The 27,965-nt window shown below is 29.6% G+C and overlaps 3 protein-coding genes across 8 annotated transcripts; 1 reads left to right on the forward strand and 2 right to left on the reverse strand.

Annotated features, from left to right (window-relative positions):
- Positions 1-3,305: 3,305 nt before the first annotated feature.
- Positions 3,306-10,838, reverse strand: Roq (RING finger and CCCH-type zinc finger domain-containing protein roquin). The gene is given in 17 exon segments (XM_070312491.1): positions 3,306-3,553; positions 3,869-4,005; positions 4,008-4,092; positions 4,429-4,498; positions 4,564-4,729; positions 4,906-5,033; positions 5,445-5,680; positions 5,886-6,008; positions 6,434-6,741; positions 7,005-7,147; positions 7,468-7,756; positions 7,925-8,258; positions 8,414-8,589; positions 8,801-9,034; positions 9,332-9,557; positions 9,710-9,872; positions 10,619-10,838. Coding segments are annotated over 16 exon segments (2,979 nt in total). The 5' UTR covers position 9,872; positions 10,619-10,838; the 3' UTR covers positions 3,306-3,391.
- A 313-nt stretch (positions 10,839-11,151) lies between these two features.
- Scamc (Short Calcium-binding Mitochondrial Carrier) lies at positions 11,152-23,122 on the forward strand. 4 transcript variants are annotated; one of them, XM_070312753.1, is made up of 10 exons: positions 11,218-11,245; positions 12,446-12,510; positions 13,069-13,195; positions 13,456-13,543; positions 14,036-14,147; positions 18,921-19,079; positions 19,481-19,741; positions 20,007-20,174; positions 20,403-20,657; positions 21,278-23,121. In XM_070312753.1, exons 1-10 carry the CDS (start codon positions 11,233-11,235, stop codon positions 21,350-21,352), a joined length of 1,323 nt encoding a protein of 440 aa, XP_070168854.1. In that variant the 5' UTR covers positions 11,218-11,232; the 3' UTR covers positions 21,353-23,121. The 4 variants fall into 4 exon arrangements, with proteins under 4 accessions (XP_070168853.1, XP_070168854.1, XP_070168856.1 ...); XM_070312755.1 differs by lacking the exon at positions 11,218-11,245 and adding an exon at positions 11,562-11,631 and having other exon boundaries at positions 21,278-23,122; XM_070312752.1 differs by lacking the exon at positions 12,446-12,510 and having other exon boundaries at positions 11,152-11,631.
- Pgls (6-phosphogluconolactonase) lies at positions 14,773-27,913 on the reverse strand. 3 transcript variants are annotated; one of them, XM_070312761.1, is made up of 5 exons: positions 27,627-27,913; positions 25,901-26,101; positions 25,003-25,286; positions 23,732-23,861; positions 14,773-14,942 (listed from the first exon to the last, which is right to left on the reverse strand). In XM_070312761.1, the coding sequence occupies exons 1-4, from the start codon at positions 27,748-27,750 to the stop codon at positions 23,751-23,753; spliced, it is 720 nt and encodes a 239-aa protein (XP_070168862.1). In that variant the 5' UTR covers positions 27,751-27,913; the 3' UTR covers positions 14,773-14,942; positions 23,732-23,750. The 3 variants fall into 3 exon arrangements, with proteins under 3 accessions (XP_070168862.1, XP_070168861.1, XP_070168860.1); XM_070312760.1 differs by lacking the exon at positions 14,773-14,942 and adding an exon at positions 23,426-23,638; XM_070312759.1 differs by lacking the exon at positions 14,773-14,942 and having other exon boundaries at positions 23,645-23,861; positions 27,627-27,912.
- Between the last annotated feature and the right edge of the window lie 52 nt (positions 27,914-27,965).

Genomic DNA, 27,965 nt, shown 5'->3' on the forward strand with positions numbered 1-27,965 from the left:
AATGTAATTAAATTTTACATCTTAATAATTAATAAAATTAATTATCGAATAATGTAAGCATAAGAATTATTTTCATTATCAATTCTCGATAATTTTGCGAATCTCGGTTTTATACACAGCCCTCTCTTCATTTTTTCTCTATTTCTTTTTTTATAACAAATTTTTTCTATATATAGAGAACAATAGTAAAAAAGAAAGAATAAAGGACGTTGGCGGTATATGATTCTTATATATATATATATATACATAACGGATTAACGGATAATCCCTGCCATACATTATATGACAAGGGTGGCTCTTGTACATATACATATACATATATACATACATATATATATATGTATAAATATAAAATGTTATTTTCCCCTAAATGAGATTCTTTTAATTTTTAGCAGTGATGTACCAGAACAAATTCTTTTAATATTCTCTTTCAATGAAAAATATACTTTTCTTTTTCAAGAAATAAAATTATCTCTTAAATAAGAAAATATTAATTTTTAAAATCACTTTCTTTAAAAGAGATATAAATATTATTTTATTTATCTTATTGTATATATTTGTTAAAAATATATATCTCTGTGTTAGAGAAAATAATTGAAGAAATCTTATTCAAGAGAATAAATTTAGTTCTTATTATTAAAGAAAAAATGAAATTTAATGAAATTTTTCATAACGCCATCCGTTACATAATTATTATATACCGCACATAAATAGCAAGATAAAAAAAATATATATATATATAAATAAAATTTACAATAAAATTGGTAATAAACAATTTTTATCACGCGCGCGTATGCACAATTATTATTGCATTATAATAATAAACAGAAACGAATGAAAATTGCACCAAGTTTTTTTATTAGGCTAACTCTTTAAAAATCTGCAGTTAATTGGATATTTTGCTATAATTAATTAATTCCAAATAATTATCATACGATATCATTAATATCATACGAAACTCATATGCATGTACATATATATGATTAATAGTATTAAGATTAAATACATATTATTGATATATATATATGTTAATTTCAATTAAAAGTTAACAATTAATAAGAAGTCAAATAATAAAAATCTAATTAATAACAGAAACATTATCAATCAAATTACAAAATCCATATAATTTCTTCATTTTTTTAAACGATTCAATTATTGTCACAAAATTAGCACTATGTGAAATTCTTACATGTTTCAAAAAAAAGATAAATGTGTGCAAAAAATTAATACGTTAATTTGTTTATTTTATTTTGCACTTTTTATTAAGTATCAAAAATAAAAATGTAAAATAATATATATAATTTTAATTTTATCCAATATTTAGAAAAAAGATTAATGCGCGTTAATTTTTCACGCTCTTCCTATTTTTCTAAAATTAGTATCGGAACTATTTTTTTTGTCATACAATTTGTAAAATAAATGGATACAAAAATTTATTCCGTATAAAATTTAAGAAAAAAGATAATGTATTAATTTCCCGATTTCATTTAGCATATTTCTTTTTTTGGAAGAATAATAACTCAATTAATAATCCAATAATTTATAAAAGAACACAAAACGCATTAATTTTATGCTATATAAACATATGTATATAAACATATTCGGCAACAGAAATGCCTTAACAATGAATTTAAATACATGTCAGGGCATATATGGAAAATGCATATATGCTTCGATATGTGCATAAATTCATGTGTTAAGGTGGTTTCCTGTCCTCATGTATGCATATGTATGTATGCATATATACTACTGCTAAAAAAAGTAACTCGAATTATCGATAGTTCTTTTAATAGAAAGAAAAAAAAGCGATAACTTCTATTCGAACATATAGTCCGTTCTGAAAGCTTAGAAGATAAAGATGAGATACCTCCTCATCTATATATATATATATATATATATATATATATATATATATATATATATATATATATATATATATATATATAAATGTTGCTTCTACTAAAACTGGAACTGTTATTTTATCGCTCTTTGTTATTCCGTAAAAATAGAAAAAAGAGACTATTTGGATGCAACGATTTATTAAAAAGATAACGAGACTCTCCTCTTTCGAGACGGCTCCTCAATTCGCACATTCCCCTCCTTCGTTTCCCGAAATATAAAATGTTACAAATAATTTTAATAATAAATATATAAAAAGATCTATATGTCTATATCATACGCGGAAATTTGAAACAGATTAATCTCTTATCATGTATATATAATTATGATTATATTAAATATATTTCAAGCTTTATTAATTTTTAATAATAAATACATAAAGATTTTATTTGCGCGCTTCTGGAGATTTCAGAGATTTGATTATAAAAATTAATTATGTTTTGAAATAAAATGTTCATATAGAAGGAGCCGTCGTCAATATATCGAGGTAGGATGGTTTCGTTTCTCTTTCCATCTCTTTTCGGAATATAGAAATTCTATAAATAGAACGTCCTCCAAAGGAACGCGGTTTCTTTTGTAGTATATAATATATCTGCAATATATGTATAAGCATGAAATATATAATAACGCGTTGTTATTATTTATTATCATCATTGCAAGAGACAATGTAACCTTGTCGATCAGGTCAAGCAGTCAGCATTCTTTTCGAATGTATTATTTATTATATTTGCATATAATATCGTATCATCGATGGAGAGTATACGATCCGTATATAATTAAATACATTATCTAATATATTTGTCTACACGTTTTCATATTTCACCGAGTCATTGTTTATAAAACATTGACTACATATTATTGCTAAATTTTAACAAACCCCATAAATTTCTCCTTCATTAATCTTATTACCTTATCTTTTTATGTCTTCCCTAAACTAGAAAGAAGAGATAGGTCCAAGATATAGATGAAAGAGATTTTTTTAAAAAGATCTAATTGAAAAATTAGAAAATATATTAAGTTATTTAGCTGAATAAACAATATGAATTTAATCCATTTTGGCATTTTCTTTTGATTGTGTGCAGCCATACATTCGAATATGACTTATCGAATCTTGCTTAATCTCAACAATCAAAAATTTATATGCTTAACATGTGTATATATAATTGATTTAATTATTAATTTGGAAATTATATGTGAAACTATTGAAAATTATAATTTCTATATTTTTATTATATATGGTATTGTAAATTAATTGAAATAAAAATATTTGAAGAGGTTTAAATTCTCGCAGGTCTCTGCGCGTACTTTATATATCTCTTCACGAATTGAAGAAATTCTTATTTTCTATCAATGTTAGTTTACGGAGTTATAAAGGGAGATCAATTTAGACATGCAAAAATACATGTTTCTGGAAAGATGAACGCGAGGAAAAAATGTCAATAGGAAAAAAGAGGAGAGATTATATAATGTTATAGAGTAGAATAAATAAATATTATTTATTCTTGGAAGTGGTGGTAGTGGTTGTAGTGGCTGTAGTAGTAATATCCTTCTCACCTCCATTGGACCAATGCTTCTCCTGCTCTCGCAACTCGAATTCCCATCGCAATTCCAACTCCCGCATGTCGTTCGCGATTCCCGCTTCGTACGTATCCTCCTTGATCAATCAATTAATCATAGATATAAAAATTATTCTTAATGGAAATCATATATTGAATGCATCAATTTATAATCATTATTAAGCAACATTGATTCACAATTCATATTTTGATACATAACAGCACAATAAAAAGATATAATTTTTAATCAAATCTGTAATTGTTTACATAAATTTAAAAAAAATAACGTAATAAAATTGACAAAGCGGAAATTTGATCTTCAATAAAAATTAATAAATATAAGGATTATTTTTGCATTCTTATTAAATAAATTCTGGAATAAAGTCAAATATAATGATGTGGATGTAGCTTACTTCCTCAATTTTATAATCCTGATTGTATTCCTGATTTGACAGCCAATCATTAGAGGATTGCTGGATCCATGGAAACGTAGTGGTACTAGTACCAGTATCATATGGATTGCAGCTCCAATTTCGCATGTCTCTTTCTCTTCCCTGATACCCGCTTCAATCATCTGCAATTCTTGTGCCAGTCGTTCGCCTGCCGTGAAAAAAGTAGTAGCTCCTTGCGTTGCTAACTAAGATATATTAATGAAAATATGTGAATAGAAATATATTAATGATGAAGAAAATGATATCAACTTTTATGTCAAATATTTGCAAAGATGATTTTCAGAGAAAACAATACATATACGATTTTACTTCTACTACATTTTGTAATGAATTCTTTGGCTAAAATACAATATCAGTTTAATAAAAGTATCAAAAAAATTATCATTTATCAGAATTTTTCAATTTTCAGTATCAGATAACTTAATATATTATATTATACTTAATATATATATTATATCATGTATGGTGTAAATTAGGTAATATTTTTCATGTTTTACAGAATATGAAGCACGATGATTTACCTTTAAATCATTAAGTTTTTTCTCGAGATGTCTGAGTTGCTGTTTTACCTTTTGCGATTCGAGGATCAAACTAAAACATATTTATGCAATAACACACATATATACATATATGCAAATATGTTCTACGTTACTCACTCTTTTGACATATATTCCGATCTCGAGAATTGCGATTCTGGTGCGACGATATTGCGGCCGAGAGTGATGTAATTTTCACTCATGAAACCGCTGCCGCCACCGCCATCGCCGGGGTTTGTCGGCGTCATGGACTGTATACCACCATTTGCACCAATTGTCACGTATGCTGCAATATTATTTTTTATCAATTATATCAGTATATATGTATATGTGTGTATGATCTACTGATAAAAATCACATCTGTCGAATTATCATTAAATATAATATAATATAAAATATAATATAAATGTAATATAATTCTTATAACACACACATACACACACATCTTATTTTCGCACTCACGTTGATTGCCATAATACATAGAAGTTACAGAGTTTGGAGTCCTAAATGTAGCGGACTGCGTAGAACTAGGTCCAATCCCTTCGTTGTAGAAACTTGCAAAGTGTTGCAGAGGTCTATTACAGGGAGCTCTAATATTATCAATATTGCATGTTATTTTTAAATTATAAAAATATAATGATCACAATACGTTATCAGTAATATTAAATATTATTAAACAAATATAAGCAACATTAATGTAATATTAATAAATAAATATATTAATATAGTAAAATATAAGATATAACAATGAACAATAACAATAATAATAATCTATAATAATATGTATTTTATATAAATTATTCCAATCGTATTGTAATTTTAAAGTTCTTTTTTAATCTTTTGTGGATTAAATCACTACATTTTTTAATTCAATTTAAATCAAATTCTTTCTCCCTCTTTTGTTTCAGTTAAAAGATTAATAATTGTTTTTTACTATATATGTAATATATTATTGATATAATTTTATATATTATTCATACATATCATTATTATTATTGTACCTTATCAGAGTTTTGGATAGTCTCGAGATAGATCCCTGTTTGCCAGATGGTGGTAAAGAGACTGTAGGAGGCATATCCAACAAGGGCCCAAAGGATGTATCATCATCAAATAGATGCGAAGCCGAGGGTGGCGAGTCTGTTCCAGAAGAACAACGAAGGCTGTTCGCGGCGGCCCATATCGAGAAATTATTAGACGTAGTCAAGGACATATCGCCTTCTTGCCGAAGATCATAATTCTAAAGAGAAAAATATAGAATATATAATAAATAAAATAAAATAATGTATGTTATAGATAAATAGATTATAAACTTAACAAAAGATATACATTAAAAAAAAAAAAAAAAAAAAAAAAAAAAAAAAAAAAAAAAAAAGGAAATACATTTTCTTTAATATGTATAAAGGTTTGAATGTAAAAAAAAGAAAGAATGATTAGTTTACTACCGTTTTCATTTGCGGTGAGATTAGTTGCTGCTGCTGCTGTTTGCCAATAATTGTTTCCAGCTGATTTAGAATCTCCATCCTACGTTGCAGTAGCATTGCCAACATAGTTTTCGCCGTTCGTTGCTATAAAATTATTTTATAGCTTCATTATTATATTGCTTATTGAAATATATTATTAGTAATAATACTAATAGATTATTCTCTCTGTTCATCGTTCATTAAAGTTATTTATATAATTATAATTGTTATAACTATTTATTAAAATTAATGTATATGTGTCAGCTATGATAAAATCTTAGTCTTGGCTTTTATTCTGTTTGACTTTAAAAATGTATTATTATTGAAGGTTTTTGCTCCTCAAGTCTGTCTTATAAGTAAGAAATTGTTAGTTTGAAATCAATAAAATAAAAATCAAAAAAAATTTTTCTTTATCATCTAACAAATCTTTCTTTTTATTACCATCAAATAAATTTATTGATGTATTTTATCATATTAAATGTTAGAATTATTTATTAGACAAAAATAATAAATAAATAATTTTCTCTCACTTTTTTGTCATTTGTTACATGATTTGCCGGTACGATTTGCGGAGTGTCCCACATCCCGAGATTTGTCGTGGTCGTCGGGGAAGGCCCGTAATCGACAGTGGCAACAGATCCTGGTGACATTATGTAATGCCCTGTACATTGGATGGGAGATCCCCCGCCCTCTACCATAGCTCCTCCTTTCACAGAGCATAGACCGAGATGCTGTAAGTTTTGTGAAGATGCAGATGGCAACATGTAGGTCGATGTAAATGAATCGATTAAGTTACTTTCTAAGTTGGTCGGAATGGGCGTCGGATGCTGCACGATCACTGAAACAGTTACAAATAAAATAACAGGCATTTATTATATTTCAGTGTATGCATATTATTTTTTATTTAATTTATTCTGCTTCAAAGGAAATATTTTATGGTCAATGTAATTTTGTTTTTTGCAATATCTATCATCGCGCGTACAATAAAGAAAAAAACAATTTCTTTTCAATGATATATACGCGCGTGTGGGTATCTCTCTTCAAATATTTCATTCTTAGTTATAAAATTATATATTAATTATAAATATTCATTATACTCACTTTCTCTATCATGTGTTTTGGCAGAATGATAAGCCGTTAAATCGCCATTCTGTTTATTAAAGGTCTTGTTATTCTTCTCACTCTTTGATTCTACCTGGTTCGAACTTGTTCTGACACTCAATTTGCGATTCTTCGATCTATACCTGTACATAAAAAGAATTCACAAAATCAACAAGACACTTTTATATCACTAAGGATATTATTTATACAATTTGCAAATAGTATAGCAATAAAAAAATATCATTAAATAGTCGAAAAAAAATTAACTATTATTCAATATTCTTTTTATTATTATTTTATATTAAGATTTTTATCTTTCAATATATAATTGATAACAATGCCTATTATTTATAATTTATTTGAATATCAATTCTTTCTTTCAATATTTCATATTCTTAATCATTTCTCTCTCTTTTGTGCATATAAATAAATAAATGTATTAGATGTAGATTAGCAGACTCACTTATCAAGTTCGGTGTCGCTATGGGCGAAAGTACAATTGTTAGATCGCGGACAAGTGCCGCGAAGGGCCAAATCTCTGCACATGCTGACTTTGTACTTGCCAGTTGCCGAACTCGGGCATAGACCCCCGCCAGATCCGCCGCCTCCGCTGTCCTGTGTCGCTGATTTTCGATTTCCGCTACTGGCACTGCCGCCTCCGTGCTGTCGCACAAACTCCACCAATGCAGCTACAACTATTCTTACGGCCTCTAAAGCCGCCCGACACTCAGCCAAGCTTGGTGGTTCCGTTTCTAAAAATTATATATTCAAGAGTTTTAAGGTTCCCCTCCCCCCTCTCTCTCTCTCTCTCTCTCTCTCTCTCTCTCTCTCTCTCTCTCTCTCTCTCTCTCTGTCTCTCTCTCTCTCTCTCATCCAATAATGAAATATTTTTTAAAATTTTAAAAATTATATATACACACCTGGACTGGGATCAATGGCGGCCAACAATTCCAATTGTGGTCTGAGACCACTCAATTGCCCAGGATCTGGAGTACGTTGCAATGCTATCACAAGTTCTTGGACACTCTGGGCAAACGACTGTGGTGTCTGCAATTTGTCAATGATGCTTTGCATATGAGACTTATGTGCAGTATCACCATAGAGCAGAGCCGACCATTGGTCGGGCGCAATGCGCAGTCCCGCTTCTGTGGCGATCTGTACAATTTGCGCATCATGCTCGCGTCTCAAAGCCTCGTAAGTACGAAACTCTTCCTTTAATTGCATCAGGGATGAATCTCCCTCCCGTTTCGACACCTGTTAACACAAAGAAATAATAACGATAATAGTCATTTAAACATTTATATAATTATATAATTCTGATATATGTATATATATATTTTTTTTTCAGAGTATAATATTTGATTTAAAAGCGTTCAAATACTTTTGATTATATACTCATTCTATATTACCTTGAAACAACTCGCCCGATACAAAAGCTGCACCACATGACCGATGCTAGTTTTGCTGGCTTGGGGAAAGTGTGGCTCCAAACGCTGTACCACAAACATCACCAACACTTTGCGCGATAGTGCTGAACCATCCTCCAATGCTAACAATACGAGTTTCAGTACCTCTTCTTGCATTGCTAAAAACAATAACAAGAAAGAAAAAGGTAATTCTAGAAAAAAAGAAGATTTTAAGATACATTTAAATATAAGAAATATTTTTAAAAATATTTTTAAATTATTTTTAAAATCTAGAATAACTGGGGAGATATCGATATGTATAAAAAAATAAATAAAAAAGATACAGCTTTTTCGTATTTGCATCTTTCATTCTTTACAAATAAAATTTACCTGGTCCAAGAAATTGGCAACCGCGAGCACGCACAGCCGCCCAGAGATTGGCACTAAGCTGTTGAGGGTTTTGATGCTGTAGTATGAGTTCGGTAACAGTGCGTTCGCCAAGGCTGCGGGCAGCGCGCAGAGCGCGCGCTCTACCCTCTGGTTCCACTAACTGACAGCCTAGCAGGGTCACCAGTTTACGTTGCATTGGTCGGGACACTAGTCCTCCGCCCCCACCTCCAATACCTACATATATCAAATAATTTCAAAATTCATATAATAATATCAATTATTACGACGATTTATATATTTACAATATAAATATTATTAACAAGCTACAATATACTTTACAAGAAAAAGCAGTAATCTAAAATAATCTTTACTATAACAGTATATAATATTGTATTATATTTAATTTCTAATATTGTATTATATTTAATTTCTCTACACAATAAACTTTAGTTTAATTTTTATTTTAAAATGCTTATAATATTAATAATATTTATATCTGATATTTAAAAGTGATATAGGTATTATACATGCCTGTGGTGCTAGTGGTTTGGCATGGCTTGAGGTAAAGTGCGAGCTCCTCGATGCAACTCTTGGCCCGCAGATAGTTGGTATGTTGATCAATCGGCAATAACTTCTGATAATTCTGCTGCTGATTTGTCACGGATGCTGATGAAACAACAGTAGAAATCGGATTGCCTAACAATTGCAATAGCGCTTCATTTACTGGTAATCTCTCGACATCCGTGTTGATAACACTCTGTGCAAAAGGAAGAGGATAATTTATGAAATAATATCGTGTCATACAATGTGTATAACATATGTATTAAGTAAAATATCTTTATATATATAAAGCATATATACACAATACAAACACACATATATACATTATCACTGATATTATTAGCATACCTGATCGAAAGGACACTGCTTGCGATGCAGATTGGCGAGACAGGCGCGACATATTGTATGACCGCAACCGAGCGATATAGGACTTCGTACGGTTGCATCAAAGTCATGACAGCAGATTGGACATGACAGGAATTCAGTCCACTGTGGTGCCTGTATCGGCATTCTGTAGAGAAAAGATAAATACAAATTTATATATATTTAAAAAGAAAGAGAAATGTATAATTACTTGCAAAATTCACTAATATTTCGAAAATTTTAAGAAATGTTTTATAACACTTACATTCTCATAGTTTTGTTTGTAATGTGTAATGTTACATCTCGAACAATAAGTTTTACTATCATTTCATGTTTTAAGAGATGATTTATTTGACAATATAAATAGAAAAGTCTATTCAGTCAAGCAATTGTATGGCTTTTTTATCAGTATTAAAAAATTGTCTAATAAACAGTAAATATTTTGTATAAATGTGTATTATTTCAAAAATAATTTTTGCATCATAATAAGAAAAAAATATCATTTGTTTGTAATTATGAATTTTATATTGTGATCGATATGAAATTCATGAACAGAATAGAAAAGCGTGGAAAGTGTAAATAAAATATAAATAAGAAAATGTAGAAAGTTGTAGGTAATGTTGATTCTAAAGGTATATAATTTATGCAAAGAATACAGAACGTAGAGGGAAAGTGTAAGAGTATAAGAAAGTGCAGTTATAGGGAGAACAAACTATAAAATTCTACTTCATAACCATATTTTGTCTCTAGATCGTGTGATCACGGCGCGATACGACGAGATCATTCTGACCCAATAAATCGATTATCTCTGCATATTGTAGAGAATAATCACAAGAATTTGTAAGAAAAATTCGACAAAACAATCGCATTATCGTGTTGCTGACGAAAACCTGCCTCTATCGCAATGTCCTCAATATCATGACAGCGAGTTTCCGAATCCGGGGAACACCGTAAATTAATCGACGATATAAAATCCACCGTTAGCATCATCACCCACCTCGTTACAGCGAAACATCACATCGAATACACTTTTTGCGCATCACTCTTCTCGCGCAGTTTTGCGCGATTCGGATCTCTAATCAACCTTTATCACACCATAGATTATCAACATGTGAACGCGACGAAACGAGAAAGTTGCTCGATAGTTTCACCGTACACCGTCCCGTGACGCTATTTCAAGTGTACGTTCGAAAATCTCGCTGGATAGAGCAGCGTTCGATTGACCAATCAGGATAAAAAGAGTGAAAAATTCCATTGTCCCGATTGGTCGATTATTTCGAGAAGTAAATCTTCGAACACAACTGTCAATAATATGACATAACATAAAGCGTTCCCTCCTTACGTCTATTCGGGATATAACGCATGGCAACAATGCTCCCACCCGGTTATCTGTCAGCCATGCAGAACTTTCTGACAGTACGGCGCTCAATCGCAGGAACTGTCAGCGTCGGCGTCGTATTGCGCGCGCGCGCACCTTCCAGCAGCAGTGCGGTTGATGCGTGCGCGCGATGTCCGTAGCATGTACGCTCTCTCGCACGCACACACCCATACGCGCGCATACATACACTTTGCGGCACGGCACGGCTTCGCTCCGCTATTGCGAGGTGCTTCCCTTCGTCTTATCTGGTTTTTGCGTAGTGCGTAGCGTAGCGTCGCGCGTAATCAGGTAAGTAGGTACGTAGGTAAATATGCCGGGGAACGGCGGTGCGCGCGTGAGCGCGTCGCCGGCGGCGCGCGTGGTTGCGATGCCGCCGCCGGCGCACTACCTGCACGAGCTGCCGGCCCAGGACGAGGAACGGCTGGAGCGGCTGTTCCAGACGCTCGATCTCGACGGCAACGGTCGCATCGACGTGCTCGATTTGTCCCGAGCGCTACGCGAGGTCGGCGTACACACGCAATATGCCCAGGTATTTGCGCATATCTCTCCTACATGCTTTTTATATATATACTCTTTTTATATATATTTATATATTATATGGAATATGTAGTACACGTAATATAGTATACATGCATGTGTGTGTGTGTGTTGCTTAAGAAATATATATAATATTCTTCCATTAAGAGAAAGTTTTTTATGGAAATGAAATTCTGTTTTTTTTTTTTTTTTTTTTTAGAGAGGGGGGGGGGAGGGGGAGAGAGAGAGAGAGAGAGAGCGCACTAAATATATTATATTATAATGTATAATCTTTTCTGTTTCATTTTTCTCAATCTTTGTCACTTTTTCGAACACTTTAGTGACGAATATTATTTTTGCTTACATTGTATATGTATGCGCGCGGCCGTGTGTGTTTGTGTGTGTAAAATGAATATCTAAACTTCTAAACTAATCCCTTTCTTTAGCTTATGTCGCGCGCGCGCGCCCACACACACACATGTATACTTTCTGCCTATGAAAATAGATACATGTTAAAGAGGAAAAAAGACATAAAGAAAGAGAGAAAAAGAAAAAAGAATAGGAAAAAATGTAAATGAAACGAATAGAGACTTTAGATTTATTAAATTATAATATTTGTTATAATTACTATTATTAGATTAAAGAGAGAAGTTGATGTGAAAAATATAACTATAAGAATGAATTTCTATAGTATCAGACGCATTTCTCTGCATTAAAAATAAAAGATGCATTCGGAATTTGAAAAGAGTAAAAGGAGAAAGTGCACGGAAATGTGCAATTGATTGTGAAACAAATCTAAAGCTTTATATAGATATGTTTATATATAGCTGCAGAGAGAAGCACATACACGACATACAGTACTTCAAAATCTCAACATGGTCACATGGAAAATGTGAGTAATGTGAAAATAATGAAAGAAGAGAGTTTTAATTTAGAGGAAAACAACTGATTTGACATAGAGGAAGATTTGACCTAGATTAGAAGAATAGAAAATTCGACTGTACATTTAAAAATATCGCTCTAAATGCTATCTCATTATATTGATACAAAGTGGAGATCTTCAGTAAGAGATTTTTTTGATCAAATTTATTTATTAAAATTATAATAGACTAAATCTTATGTAGAATATTGAAATGAGACAGAGAGAGAGAGAGAGAGAGAGAGAGAGAGAGAGAAAGAGAGAAGGATGAAAAGAATTATATATTCTTTTATAATTAAGCTATCAGACAGATAGTACCATTTGAAGTATCTTTTAAAGAAATATGAAAGAAGATAATGTTATATTATAAATATTAAAAATAAATAATTTGAAATTTAATTAAGAATAATATAATGCAAATATAATGTAAACCTAAATATACGTATAGGTTTTCATATATTGTTTTTCTTAGCTGCATTTTCTACAAATTAGAATGGATATGTCTAAAGAATGATTTTCTTATCTTTGTAGAAATTTCTGGCCAGCTCAGACAGTACTAAAAGCGGCGACATCAGTTTGGCAGAATTCATACACTATGTACGTGAACATGAGAAGAATCTACGATTGCAGTTTTCTCATCTCGATAAAAATAAAGATGGTAAGTAAATATTTAATAAATTAAAGATCAATTTTCTGAAATATTGTATAGATATAGAATTGAAACATTTAAAAAAAAATCACAAAATATTTACATATTTAGATAGTTTAATTAATAATTTATTTTATAATTAGTGCATTATATATTATTAGCTACAGTATTATTAATTATAAAGCTTATATACCTCTCTGTTCATAGTATATAATAATCAAAATTATAAACATGATTAAACAATTTTATTAATATTTTGTTATTTTTAGGCAAAATAGATTTGGAAGAATTAATAAGAGCTTTTAAAGACCTAGGGATAGAAATTGCGCGAGAGGAAGCAACAAAATTATTGCAACGGTAATTTTCTTATTGATGATTATTAACTAACTATTATGTATCAATAGTTTTCTAAATTAATGTTATAAATACAATTTATTGTGTAATATATACATTTGTTTTATAGTTTTCAGAAAGACAAATTGATTTTTTTATTTGTTATTCAAAAGTTTCGAACAGTTAAGAAAAATATTATAAACCCTCATTATTAACAAATATTACGAGATTTATCATTTTAAAATTAAATTACATGCTATTATATATTATATATATTAAAATACAGTTAAAGAATATATATAAGAAAAATAATATCATTAAATTTTTAAAATTATTCTTTAATAGTTATTTAATGAATACATACATTATAAATTATAATTAAATTAGAGTACTTGCTGCTAATTTTTTAAGCATATATTTTTAATAATCATTAAATAATATTTACTATTAAATAGTATTATAAAAAAATAATATTAATATACTTAAACATTGAAATATTATTTATTTATATAACAGCATGGACCAAGATGGAAGTCTTAAAATCAGTTTTGATGAATGGCGGGACTTCCTCCTCTATGCACCAAGCACTACCTTGCTCGACATCATCGAATATTGGCATCACACCACAGTGAGTACTTTATACAATTTAAGTTTTATATTGACAAGAAAGAATGTGATATCTACATACTGACAAAAATTTATTTGGAAATATACAAACAAAATCATAATTATTAAATACATATATGTATATGTATGAGTATGTATGTTTGTATATATTCTGTATATGTATGTACATATTTTGATGCTTGGTATATGCTGATACATTGCAAAACATGCCATAGCGAATATCCATTTAAATTATGACAAATTTCCGATATGTACATGACGAAATGTTACGCGACATTACGTCAGCTATTGTTACATCATATTAGTGATTCTCAACTTCAACTCGTAAAATTTTTTATTGAAGTATTAAAATTATTAGAGATTGAATATAGATTTTTGTAAATATTTTTTCATAAATTCCTTGTGATTCAAGAAATGCTTAAATAAAAAGAAGAAATTTTTAAATAAAAAGCTCAAGTTTTTCAAAAAACTGCACAACTTTATTATTATTTATTGTTATTATTATTATTATTATTAATATTATTAAATATTACTAATTTTATTATTACTGAAAAAAATTCCTAATATTAATTTTAATGAATCATTACTGAATAATGAAGGAAAGAAAGAAAATAGCAACATTACTGTATAATTATACATGTGTGGCCGAAAAACAAAATATATAAAAATGCAATTAAAATTTCTCTATGCTCTTCTCATCAGATTTTGAGTGAACTTAGCGCTGTGGAACGTGCAACGATCGCTGACTTTGCTCAGGTCGTCATTATACGGATCTTTGCTCGATGACGTGTGTACCCTGTGACATCAGAAAAAGAACAAGCAGTTATGCAGGAAGGGGGCAAGCAAATTCCCCGTTTTGGAGGGGCGCGATATTTTCGTATCCGGATTTTCCTCGCGCTCGCTTCTCTCATTAGTCTCGCAATCGGACTCCGAGCGTTCGAATCGTGTGTTCGTGGCTCGTCCTCCCTCCCCGCTCCGTTAAAGACCATTCGAGATTGTTCTTCCGTTAGCAAAACAGTTTCTTCGGCCACATGAGTGAGCACATGTTAGTTAGATGAGCATCTGTACCGGCGATTTTTATAATTGCTAAACCGCTTTTAGTGATTTTTAGAATCGCTGGATTTCTCTAAATAATTTAATAGAAATCGGTGGATACGCGGTGGATCGGTGGATTTAAAGATATAGAGGAGAAAGAACGGAAAAGATTCCTAAGAATTTGTCTAACCTCGATCAGTGCAAACTCTTCCCTGTATAGAAAGTTCGAAAGTTCGCGAAAGTGCAGACTTCACAGTGTGAGTGCGACAGACTTTACACAGTGTGCGAATGTGACTTTGCAGAGTGAGCGTGATTTATGTGATACCACGTGACGCGCAAATATATATTACTGAATATAAATTAATTACAAGAAAAGGAGAAGAAACGAAAAATACCATTTATAAAAAATAACAAGAGAGAAAATATAAATTATACATAAAACGAAAAAAATATAAAAGATATAAATAGACAATATAATAAAGTAAAATCGCGCGAAAGAATTCTCAAGAAATAGGAAGAAAAAAGAAGGAAAGAAAAATAGGCAAGATAAAATAGTAGAAAAAAAGTAATAAGAAGAAAAAGGAAAACAAAATTAGAAAAAAGTAGAACGAAAGTAGAAAGAAGGAACTAAAGTAGAAGGAACTAAGAAAAAGAAATATAAAAGGAAGAAAATGATAAGAAAAAATAATTTAAAAAATTTAAGAGAAATATAAAGACTATCGTATGCGTAGATACGACTGACTTCAGAGTAAGCGAGCAGTGCGGCAGATCTCATGCGAGCGTGTCCGCGACCATGTGAGTCGCGATTACAGCTGATCGATCGTAGCATGTATGCTCTACAGAAGCCAAGATTTCTCCAACATGATAGCACCTTGTCTACGTGTCAAGTATGCGAGGAATTTCTGCAGGGTTACCATGAGCTCTTACAACGGGTGAGTATGTTACAAACAGCCAATCAGAACCCAAATTTACTAATTGAGATGATCCCAAATGGAAAAAGAAAGTTTGAAATGGGCGAAATGGTCAGAATCAAAAGTGAAAGTGATTTTGGAATGCGAATTTCAGGAATTTTTATTTCTTTTGTGATGTCTTAAAAATTTTGTCTTAATTATAGTGCTTTCCTGTTATAAGACCACTATTTATTTTCAAACAAAATAGTCTTTAGCTTTATTTGATACCGAAAGCCAAAATAACTAACTTTATAAAATGTTATTTTATCTCACTCGCTCTTATTTTTGTCTTGATCTCGTCTTCAACGAGCCACCGGGACAGTCCTGGAAGATAAACAACGTCTGTGCCCCGATTATTAGGTCACATCTGACCTCCGAGTAATCTTATGACAGGATAACGCTTTGAAAAAAATCATGCGAAATATTTAAAAATGAAAATAAAAATCAATTAAGGATTAAGTTTTATCTAATTATCTTTTTAATATATCTTTGTAAACCGAAAAACAGTAGTAACTATATGGGTATGAAAATTATTCGCGTGTTCGAATTTTCAAATATTTCTTAATTAATCATTATCTTATTGTTAGTCTATATTATAAAATATATAAAAATATTTTGAAAATATCGAAGCATCTAGTTTTTGAATTATAAACGATCATCATAAATCGGCTTCAAATGTGATCAAACGATTCATAATTCAAAGAAAATACGTTTAATGAGAGACTTGTATATATTTTTTTCTGTCTTGCTTCCAATATACTTCTTTTATTTTGAGCGCAATAAATGTAACTGTAAAAGAATAGACCTGGATATTGTACCTATAGACTTTGTTTGGCCCAGTCAATCTCCTTCGCCCAGTCGAGAACATGCTGGGAAGATTTTTTCAGTTCGTGAACAATCTTATTATTTGACGATTCGCAATTCATCTTTTTATATGTAATGTCTCATTTATTATATTACTGTATTGAATAAATTGCAAAATAATATTTCTTTATATTTTCCTGCAAACAGAATCACAGATTGTGATTTCGCAAATTATTACGTCACGAGTTATGTTTGCGAAATTGGCGAGAAATTCCCAGAGACAAAAATATTTCGCAAAATTACATATGTCTTTGCAACTATATATATATCTTTATTATGTAAACAAAATTAAATAAAAGGAATCTTTCACTTCTTGTTATGTAGTATTAGTAGAATATATACATCATATATATATATATATATATATATATATATATATATATATAACTGACAAATATTTGAACGGAATCCAAATTTGCTTGCGAAAACAAATATAACGAAATGTGAATGATACAAAGTTCAAAAGTACACATTGTGGATATTGCGACGAACACAATCAATCTTGACTTTTATTTCTCTCTGGAGAGAGAGAGAGAGAGAGAGAGAATTTTATATAAAGTTAAACATTTTTATATTGTGTACGATAATATCAAATGAAAAATTAATTCTTCTTGTTTATTAAATAATAATAATTATAACAATAAGATTAATTATTTGAATTTATTTTATATATATTCAATATATTAATAAAAATAATTTTCTATAATATCGAATATATATGTTCATATTTATGAATATGTTGCTCTAATTTGCATATTAACACTTTTACGTAAATAAAATTATATGTTACAAATATTTAATTAAAAATAAAATAAAGGGAGGATCTCAGGTTGCTTTTCTTGAAAAAATTTAAGAAGATAAAAAATAAAATTAAAATATTAATTATAACATAAAATATTAATTTTGTGATTATGATCAGTGATTAATTGAATTTGAGATAAATTGTTGATAGAAGGATCTGAGTAAAGATTGAAATTAGTTATGAAAAATGAAATTTTCTATTAGAGGAAATGTACTTGAAGTATCTTATTGCGCAAAAACTAGTGTTTGAAAGCTGGTGTTGGCTTTATACATCTTATTTAGATTCAAATTGAACATTCTTTTTATGAATGTTGGTTCGCAGATTCAATACTTATACGAGGCTTGGAATCACAAACGCGCATTAGTGTTGTAATACAATAACTCTATTGTATTATACATAGATTACTTTCATCGAAACATAATACTGCAATACTTGATATTTTATCGCAGACGATAAGCGATCCACATACAGGATGTCCTAAAGAAAGAGAGATTTAAAACCGAAAATTTAATCGCGACAATAATCTTATCATTTTGATCGATTCACATCGGTTTACATTCAAGACCAAAGTTACTCATTTGAGAATATTACTAAACAAAAAATTTAGCTCGGAAAAATGAAAATTGCGTAATTTTGTGCAAAAGACGAAAAACAATAAATGATTAAAAGTGTGGTAAATACTTTTTAATATTTTACAATACGTGATTTTAATATTTTTAATATTCTTAAATTATTATTAAATATTATTTGTATGAGATTTCATTATATATATTAATTATTCTGTGTATTGTAAGATATTAATTTTAAATATTTGTTACTAATATCTTATAATAGTGTATGTTTTATTAATCTTATATCTTTATTAATGCTTTACGAACCAATAAATCGGTATTATCACAGATTGTGAAACAGTTTCATTCGAATAAATTTGCACAAACATGTTTCAGTGTGTATGTGTATAAATACCGCTTTATATAGTATGTAATAATATATATTTTATTTAATATCTAATTAAAGATTGCTTGAATAATCTTTAACTTATTAATTTTTTGATAAGTCTGATGTATGATAATATCTCTCGGTTGCTCTCAGTAATTGTAGAATATTTCTTTTTTGTTTATAGTATATGGACATTGGAGAGGACATCGGCGTCCCCGAAGAATTCACAAAAGGCGAAATGGTGTCGGGGATGTGGTGGCGGCATTTATTATCCGGCGGGATAGCTGGTGCAGTATCACGTACCTGCACTGCTCCCCTTGACCGCATCAAAGTCTACTTGCAGGTAAGTTCTATTTGCTGATTATGATTTCTGCCAAAGAGCTTTCATTTGATATTCATCTGATTTATATTGCTTTAATAACGGTCAAAGTTAAAAATACTCGAATATTATTTCTCTGAAATTTTATATTTTATACATGTATAAAATATATTTTTAATATACTTTAATATACTATATATATATATATATATATATATATATATACTTTATTAATATACTTTAATATACTACACATATAATTTCTGAAAAATTTGTGATTCACATGTTGTATACTTATTTATTAGACGTTATTAAAAAAAAAAAAAAAACGATCCGCTTATATGGCAGCATGTGGAGCGAGCGAGCGAAAAAATTTGTCTAGTTTGCTTTAATACGACGAGAGACTCGTCCGATCGTCCTTGCAGGTCCACGGCACACGACACTGCAATATCATGAGTTGCTTCAGGTACATGTTGCGCGAGGGTGGCATTAGCAGCTTATGGCGTGGCAATGGCATTAACGTGCTCAAGATTGGCCCGGAGACGGCACTCAAGTTTATGGCGTACGAGCAAGTGAAGCGAGCTATCAAGGCGGACAACGAGGCGCGTGAACTCAGACTCTATGAGAGATTTTGCGCTGGCTCAATGGCCGGCGGTATCAGCCAATCGGCCATCTACCCTCTCGAGGTACATCCCATTATCTTATGAATCCTCGTTGCAGCTATGTTGAATCATGACGTCAAACGCGAGAAGCCACGTAAATTTGTTATGTACTATGACTCTTATGTCATCACATTATATTAGTTTATATTAGATTGTGAAAAAAATACAAAAAGAGTATAAGTTATGTAATATATACATGTATGAGATGTAATGAGAGAAGAGTCATTTGTATGAAATAAACTCTAAAGAGAGAAATGAGAATAAAGATATGTAACAAATAATTTTACAGGTACTGAAAACGAGACTCGCACTGCGAAAAACGGGCGAGTTTAACGGTATGGTAGATGCGGCTAAAAAAATATATAAACAAGGTGGCTTAAAATCCTTCTACAGAGGCTACATACCGAATTTGATAGGAATACTTCCATATGCCGGCATCGATTTAGCTGTCTACGAAGTAAGTTAAAATACTGAAAAATTCTTTACATTATATTTTCGATTTCGTTATACAATATATCTGTTGTAGTTATTAATATTATTTATGCAACGTGCACGCGGAATCAAAATATATATTTATACGATTATTTAACTCAATATTGGTACAATTCGAGTCGATGTCAAGATAAATATTCCAAGGTCGAATCGATGAATTAAGTTGCATGGTACACGATTTATTTATCCATAGACCTTGAAAAATAGTTACCTACGTACACATGATAAGAAGGAACAACCGGCGTTTTGGGTACTGTTGTTGTGTGGCACAGCATCGAGTACAGCGGGCCAAGTATGTTCATATCCGTTGGCATTGGTACGAACGCGGTTGCAAGCCGAAATTGCGCCAGATCGTTCGCCCAATACCATGACGGGTGTTTTTAAAGACATTCTGAACCATGAAGGAATACGCGGCCTGTATCGCGGCCTCACACCCAACTTTCTTAAGGTATGATCAACTTAAAATAAATTATATATATTTTATGGATTTTTTAAAATTAAACTTAGAATGTTATTTATAAAATATATTGAAATTTGTATACACACAAATTTAATTATTCACTTCAAATAGATTTTTTTAGAGTTGTATTGTGATACAACTTTATTTTTTGCACTTTCTCCATTTCCTTAAGATTATCTGAAAGCAATTTTATTGAAAATAAATATGTTCTTAATATATAAACTCCGATCTTTTTAATATTTGAATTTTATTTCGAGATAATCAGATTCTCTATAAAAAAAAACTTAGAATTTATTTTTAATCAATCTTATATATTTTATTACACATTTCTTCCTTTGTATTTTTCTGCAAAATAAATGCTATACTCTTCATATTTATATAATTCACTTTTAAGAAAATGTAAACTATCAAAATTCGAAATAATGACGATTTATGATTGTAATATTGATTGGTTTTCGCACTGATTGATTAGTTTGTTGCATTTAGTCTCCCTATCACAAAAAAATATAAAATTCTAATTGTCATGTTTAACATACAGAAATAATGAAGGTTAATAAAAAAATTTTTTAATTATACTTTCTTTTACTAAAATATGTATTTTTTTGTAGGTTGCACCTGCAGTGTCTATTAGCTATGTAGTATATGAGCATTTTCGGCAGGCATTGGGCGTGAACATGACGTGATGAATATGCATACTAGGATTAATTTAATTAATTAACTTATTCTCTCTTTTTCCTTCTTTCTCTCTCCCTCTCTCTTCTCTTTTTGTTCGACATAAATAATCATCGACAGGCGAATATATGGCCGTTTGATTAAGCATGTTCGTTCGTTTTATCTCGAAGAAGAAAAAAGATAAAGAAAAAATGCGATCTTTATTTATTATTATTGCTAACTCGAAAAGTATCTTAGATAAATCGAGCGTTCTATATATCTCGCAGTTTTTTATGATTTATTAAAATTTAAATATACTTTACTATTTTAATATTAATAAATTATACAAAAAATAACTGTGAACTAATTATACAAAAAATAAATGTGAAATAATATAACATCGTAATCGCACCAATTTTTTTCTGCAATTACTGTCATACTATAATGCAACAATATCTGATTTTAAACAGTAAGTACAAGGCAGAGTGTGTTCCACGTGTAAAAAAAGTATTGTTTTTCTTTTTGTAAACAAATATACTAAATAGCAAGTTTTAAGTGATAGTGATCGAAGGAGAAAAGGCCAGCTCTCGATTATTATTTAGTATAAAAATGAATTTTACCGATGGAAACATTCGTCAGTACAAAAAAAGAAAATCTGTGTATTATATATATATTATTATAATTATCTATTTATATATAATTATAAAATTTATTATAATTTATCGGTAACCGTGTATAGTATAGTGCCCTTAAAAGTAAAAATATGATATTAATTGAATTTAATTTTCTTAATTTTTTTAAATTAAATTAAATTTTTTTTATTTATTTATTTCTGTATCAGATTATTATTTTATCAGATCACTAATTTCTCTCTTTTTTACTTGTCTGATTTTAATGTCCACACAAAATTTATATCTACCATTTGTAAAAGCGATGTAATATCGAACTAAAGAATTTCGTTTTAATTGCAAGAATGGAGGATCGAGTTATACATTGATACTGTGATATGTATATGATTGTAAACTGAATTTTCGCTTGGTTTGTTTATATCGAGATCTTGTAAATTGTGATGATTGCAAAATTATGTAAAATAAGTTGATTCATTGAAGTAACATATTTTATGAAATAAACAAAATTTGTAACAAACAAATTTTGTATGATTTTGCAAAATAACATTCATCTATGGGATTCTAAAAATGTAATTTCATATTTTGAGATTTTCATAGAAGCATGATGAAAAAATCCTATAATAGATGGAAAAAGATATATGTATATATATTATAAAAACGAGAAATATTAATTCAATAGATGGTGTTTTTTACATAATTTCGCAATTGTTATACATTATTATAAATTATATAGTCATTACCTTTTATCTTGATTTTATTTGATTATTGGTACTTTGTAGATACGTCAATTTGATTTCATCGGCCGTCACGTTATAATTTACTATATTATATATTCATGAATTGCTATAATTTTAGTTCATTCCCCTAGATAATTTAGTGAACTCATGAAACCTATTGTGTATATTATATATTTATATGTATTATAAATACGTACACAGTTGGACGTACACATTGTTTATCGATGAATGTTTGGAAAATAGTGATAACTCGCGCACGATAAATATCTTAATTGTTTTCAAGGATAACGCGATAAAGTGGTAGCGATAAATTATACATAAAAAAAGCATTATTTTATTTTAATTCAATTTTAAATTTAATTTTAAATTTGTTTCATCTTATGTTACGGAACTAATAAAAAATAAAACAAGAATTAATAAAAAAGTAACATTAAAATTATTTGTTTGAAAATTTGCGACATTTGGAGTAAATTTTTTTCCTCCCTCTCACCCCCTAAAAAATAGAAACAGCGCAATGATTTAATGAAATAAAATGATATATCAAATATTTATAATTAAACAATTTGTTTTCTATCTGTGATTAAATTTCTTCGTATTTTATGTTATGTATTTATGTGTAATAAATTTTAATCAATTTTTTTTGTTATTAAATTACATATTTTAACAAAGTCGCTACTTTTATTATTGAATGCTCTTATTTTTTTTGATGTGAAAATGCAAATTTTGTTTTTATTAAATTCTTTTTGTCTTTTTACAAATCTGCAGACTAATTTACAATAAAGTTTACACATTTTATATAAACGATATTATTGAGCAATATCAGTCAAAAGTTGCTTATTTGATTTTTTTATGACTTATTTTTACATACCTTTGGTAGGAACACATGCTTATTCAAACATTCTATCGACATTAATAGTAAATTAAGTGAAAAAGCATGTATTAAAATATCAAGCTAAAAAAAGGCTTACAATAGAATTATAGGACGATCTTAATATATGGTATGGAATGTTATAAAATTGATGCAAATCTTATGTAATGGTCTTACTTTGGGCTAATTTCGCGTTTCAGTCTGAATTAAGTAGCTTGCCTGCTTCTTGATCAAGCAGCCAAAAGAGAGTGCCGTCAATTGGATTCACTCTTGTAGCTGGCAAATCCTCTTTGTCTTTCAAGACCCTCTGTGAACAACAATAAAAAAAGTAATTTAATATAGATAAAACTAAAATTCCGAAAACGAATATGTTCAACTTTCAATCCCAATTTATATTATGCGCAATTCTATAATTTTGATCAAATGGGATATGTCCTTCCTTCCACTATATATGTTCTAAGAATTAAGTGGCAAATATGAATAGTAAGAAAACAGCACAAGAAAAATCAAGTCAGAAGGCAAGGATTTTACGGAGAATCAGATAACTAAGAAGATGCTAATATATAGAATTCTTAAAAATAATTTTATAATCAATTTAAATAAACAAATTTAAGAAATTAGGCTCTGTGTGACATCACAAATTTCAAATAATCGCGGGCTAGTAAGAGTCAGAACACGGATGGTAGTGCATCAGTTTCATAGAAAAATAAGTTTTCTATGAAACTGAATATGTGCACAGGGCACGAAATTTATTTAGTGCTATACCAAGATTTTTAAAAATAATCTTGATTCGAGATTTATAATAACCCCTCTTTATCCCCCTGGAGAGACAAATTAAATAAATATAGATTAAAGAGAAAGTAGGGTGACAAGGAGATACTATAGTACTATATATCCAAATCCAAGACAGAAGTTTATAAATTAAATGAAGAAGCTGGCTGGAAATAAGATATCCAGAAGATTCGACAGTACAAGTAAAAAGGAAATTTACATATTAATTACTTCCAAGTTCCCTAATAATTACCACTGTCCCTCTCTTGTGTTGCTTTCCTACTATTCATATTTGCCACATTGACAACACATGTGACAACAGAGATATGCATATCTTAGAATGTTGGATATGCATATTATCTTGTGTCTTTTACTCTCTTTCTTATTCTAAAGATGGGCCCAAATGTACATTCAAAAGTTGGCCGCGAAGTATAAGATACATATATACTACTATTTCTAAAATAAAAATTTTTATCTTTTTAAATATATTTGATTCCATATTTCTATCAATTATTTATTATTATTATTATTAATTATTAATTGCCATTACGTATTGAATTAAAAATATTAAATACTTCTCATTCTCGCGTTTTCAAAATGTACAAAATTGTAAAGGTAAATTTAAAGTTGATTAAATCATTAATTAATTTAAATAAGTTAAATAATTTAATAATTACCTTGACGATTTCGGTCTTGCTGGCGCCGGTAGCAATAAATATGCACATGCGAGCGTTATTAATGACCGGCATGGTAAGGCTGATCCTACTAGGTGGTGGTTTCGGCGCATTCAGTTCCCATGTGACCCACATGTTCTCATCGTCGAGAGCCCGATGACCCGGAAAGAGCGAGCATGTATGCCCGTCCTGACCCAGGCCCAATAGCAAACAATCGAATCTCGGTAATCTGTCCGGCGGGAAGAAGAAGGCCATTTTTTTAATGTAATCCCTCGCCGCATTCTCGACTACAAATACATATAAATAAATAAATGAGAAATAAATAACAAACAATAACTTATAAAAGAATTATAAATATATGTGTATGATAATATATAAAACGAGCAAAAAATAAAATGTATTGTGCAATAGATGTGAATGAAAATAAAATTGAAAATTGAGAAAATGATGAAAGGTAAACTAATTGCAAGTATATAAAAAATATTAAATAAAATAATAATTATGAGATATTTTTAATTATATATAATAAATATATATATATATATATATATATATATATATATCAATTATTATAAAGAATGCTCAAAAAGTAAGAGTCAAACATCGCTGCTAGTGTATATAATCAATTCTTCAAAAGACAGCATATACACATTTATTTCATAAATTTCTTCATTTAATCCATAAACATCACAAACTTGACTGATTTGGTAACGGATAAATAAGAACAATAAGTTGATAATACAAGGGTTCCTAGTTTCTCTATCAAAATAAGAAGTTTCTGCATAATCCAATCTTGTCACAGGCATTTCTGATACAGATTGGTCTTTAAGGCTTAGTCCTTATTTTTCGAACTTTTCTTATCAATACAATAGAAATACAGAATAAATCGTTGGTCACATACCAGTTAATTCTGAATCGATTTTTATGAATTGCTCCTCAATGACAGGTATTTTCCCAATGAGACAACTTTTATAGAGGCTAAAATTAGAATCAGAGTTCTCTAGAGGTACCACTCGTTCATCGCAGAAAAAGAAGCGCCACTTGCTCCAGTCGGTCGCGATGTTAGGCAAAGACTTGGCCAGTAATTCCACTACTGAACCACCTATAATAACAGAAAATTAGTCATTAATTAAAAATAATTTATTAATTTTTTGTATCATCTATATATAATCATCTTTTCGCACCTTCTCTTCCGCCTAACTTTTTAATAAAATTGAAAATTTAAATTAATGTTCTAAAAATCTAATTATATATATTTATCTAAACTATTCTTTTATCTCCTATGACATATATTTTTAAGACATAGTTGGTATAAACTTTTCAATATATAATTTCTATACAATAAAGTATATTTAATTAAAGCGGCAATTCTGGTCGATATTTTTTTGAAACATTTCTTATATATATCTATGCCTATGCATACATATTTTTGAGACACCTATAAGCTATTTAACCTATAAAATTTCGGAAAATTCCATCGAATATATATTATATATCTGCATACATTTGCTGCGCCATAAATATGTACCTTGTCTCATGGATCATTATATTATGGCATAATACTATTGTCAAATCGATTAATTAATCCCAGGCACATGGAATGATTGAACATGATCAACAATCATCTATCATTTAATCTTTAATCAATGAGTGTATTTTTTTCTTAGCTATACACTCTACATTTTCATTAAAAATCTTCTATATGTAAGATGTAAGTTCATATGAAAATATAAAATTCGCAGAAATGTTTAATATTTATATTTCTTAATACACAATAAAAGCCGAAACACAAATTGTTAAATAATTTTTATAATCCATTAATTTATCGTATCTGTATGGATAGTATGTATGTGTATGAGATAAAACTTTGAAATTATGTAAATGTAATATATAGTTTACAATTTCTACGTATTTATATTTATACATTTCTCTCTATATATATTTATATTTTACACATATTTCTTTAACATTCGTTCTCTTTCATTAATTGATTAATTGATTCATATCATAATAAAATAAAAGTCTCAGTTTCTTAAATCTTGAATAAAATTTTTTCAAACATAGAAATACACTAATAAATATAAGAAATATATATTCAATTTTCATTATACATATAGATATCAAAATAAAAACAGATATTTTTTTTTTTTACTGATATGATGACAAAGCTAATGTCTCGATTGCATGTTAATTTCATATTGAGTGTAGAAAGTGTAAAACTTAACTTGGAAAAAAAAGAGAAGAGCAAGATTGAAATCGCGGTATAAGTTTGTTAAAGCACGATTTCTCATGTCAGAGACATGTAAAAATCAATTTTACGAAAAATATGTTTCGTTCTGTTGATTATTTAGTATTTCGTTTAATTGTGAATTTAACGAAATAATATATAATTCTGCATCCAAAAGATTCATTTTCGTGAACCGTGACAATACGAAAATTTGACCTTGATAAAATTAAAAAAACCTAATATATATATATATATATATATATATATATATATACTTATAGAATTATAGAACGCGGGAATTATACATAGGGAAATTTTGTTGAGCTAAATAGTGTGCAATGATAAGAAAAATAGAAGATAGAAAATAGGACTGTAACAATTGTAGGGGATCACTTATCACCTGATACTCCGAATCGAAAGATCCGATCATCACGTGAAATTGCGTCATCGGCGGCGCGAGCGACAAGATTAGAGATCCGCGAGAGTAATTGCTCCTCATCGTTGGCCACCACTATCTCCGTCATTGCGTACGTTCCTCTGCGGATGAGCTGTGCGAGATTATTCCGTACATGTACGTCCCAACGTGACGACTATCGAAACACAAGTGCACCGGCGATCGGCGATTCGCATACACGACAGCCTACGCGCCTATGTTCTGTCTTACGATCGGCACTTGTATCTTCTACACTTTCCGCACTTTCTTTACATCCTCTTCGAAAGCCAAGACACCGATGGGTAA

The sequence above is a fragment of the Polyergus mexicanus genome, unplaced genomic scaffold (assembly GCF_030449975.1).
Source record: "Polyergus mexicanus isolate NDT 795.1 unplaced genomic scaffold, iyPolMexi1.0 SCAF_22, whole genome shotgun sequence".
Lineage (NCBI taxonomy): Eukaryota > Metazoa > Arthropoda > Insecta > Hymenoptera > Formicidae > Polyergus > Polyergus mexicanus.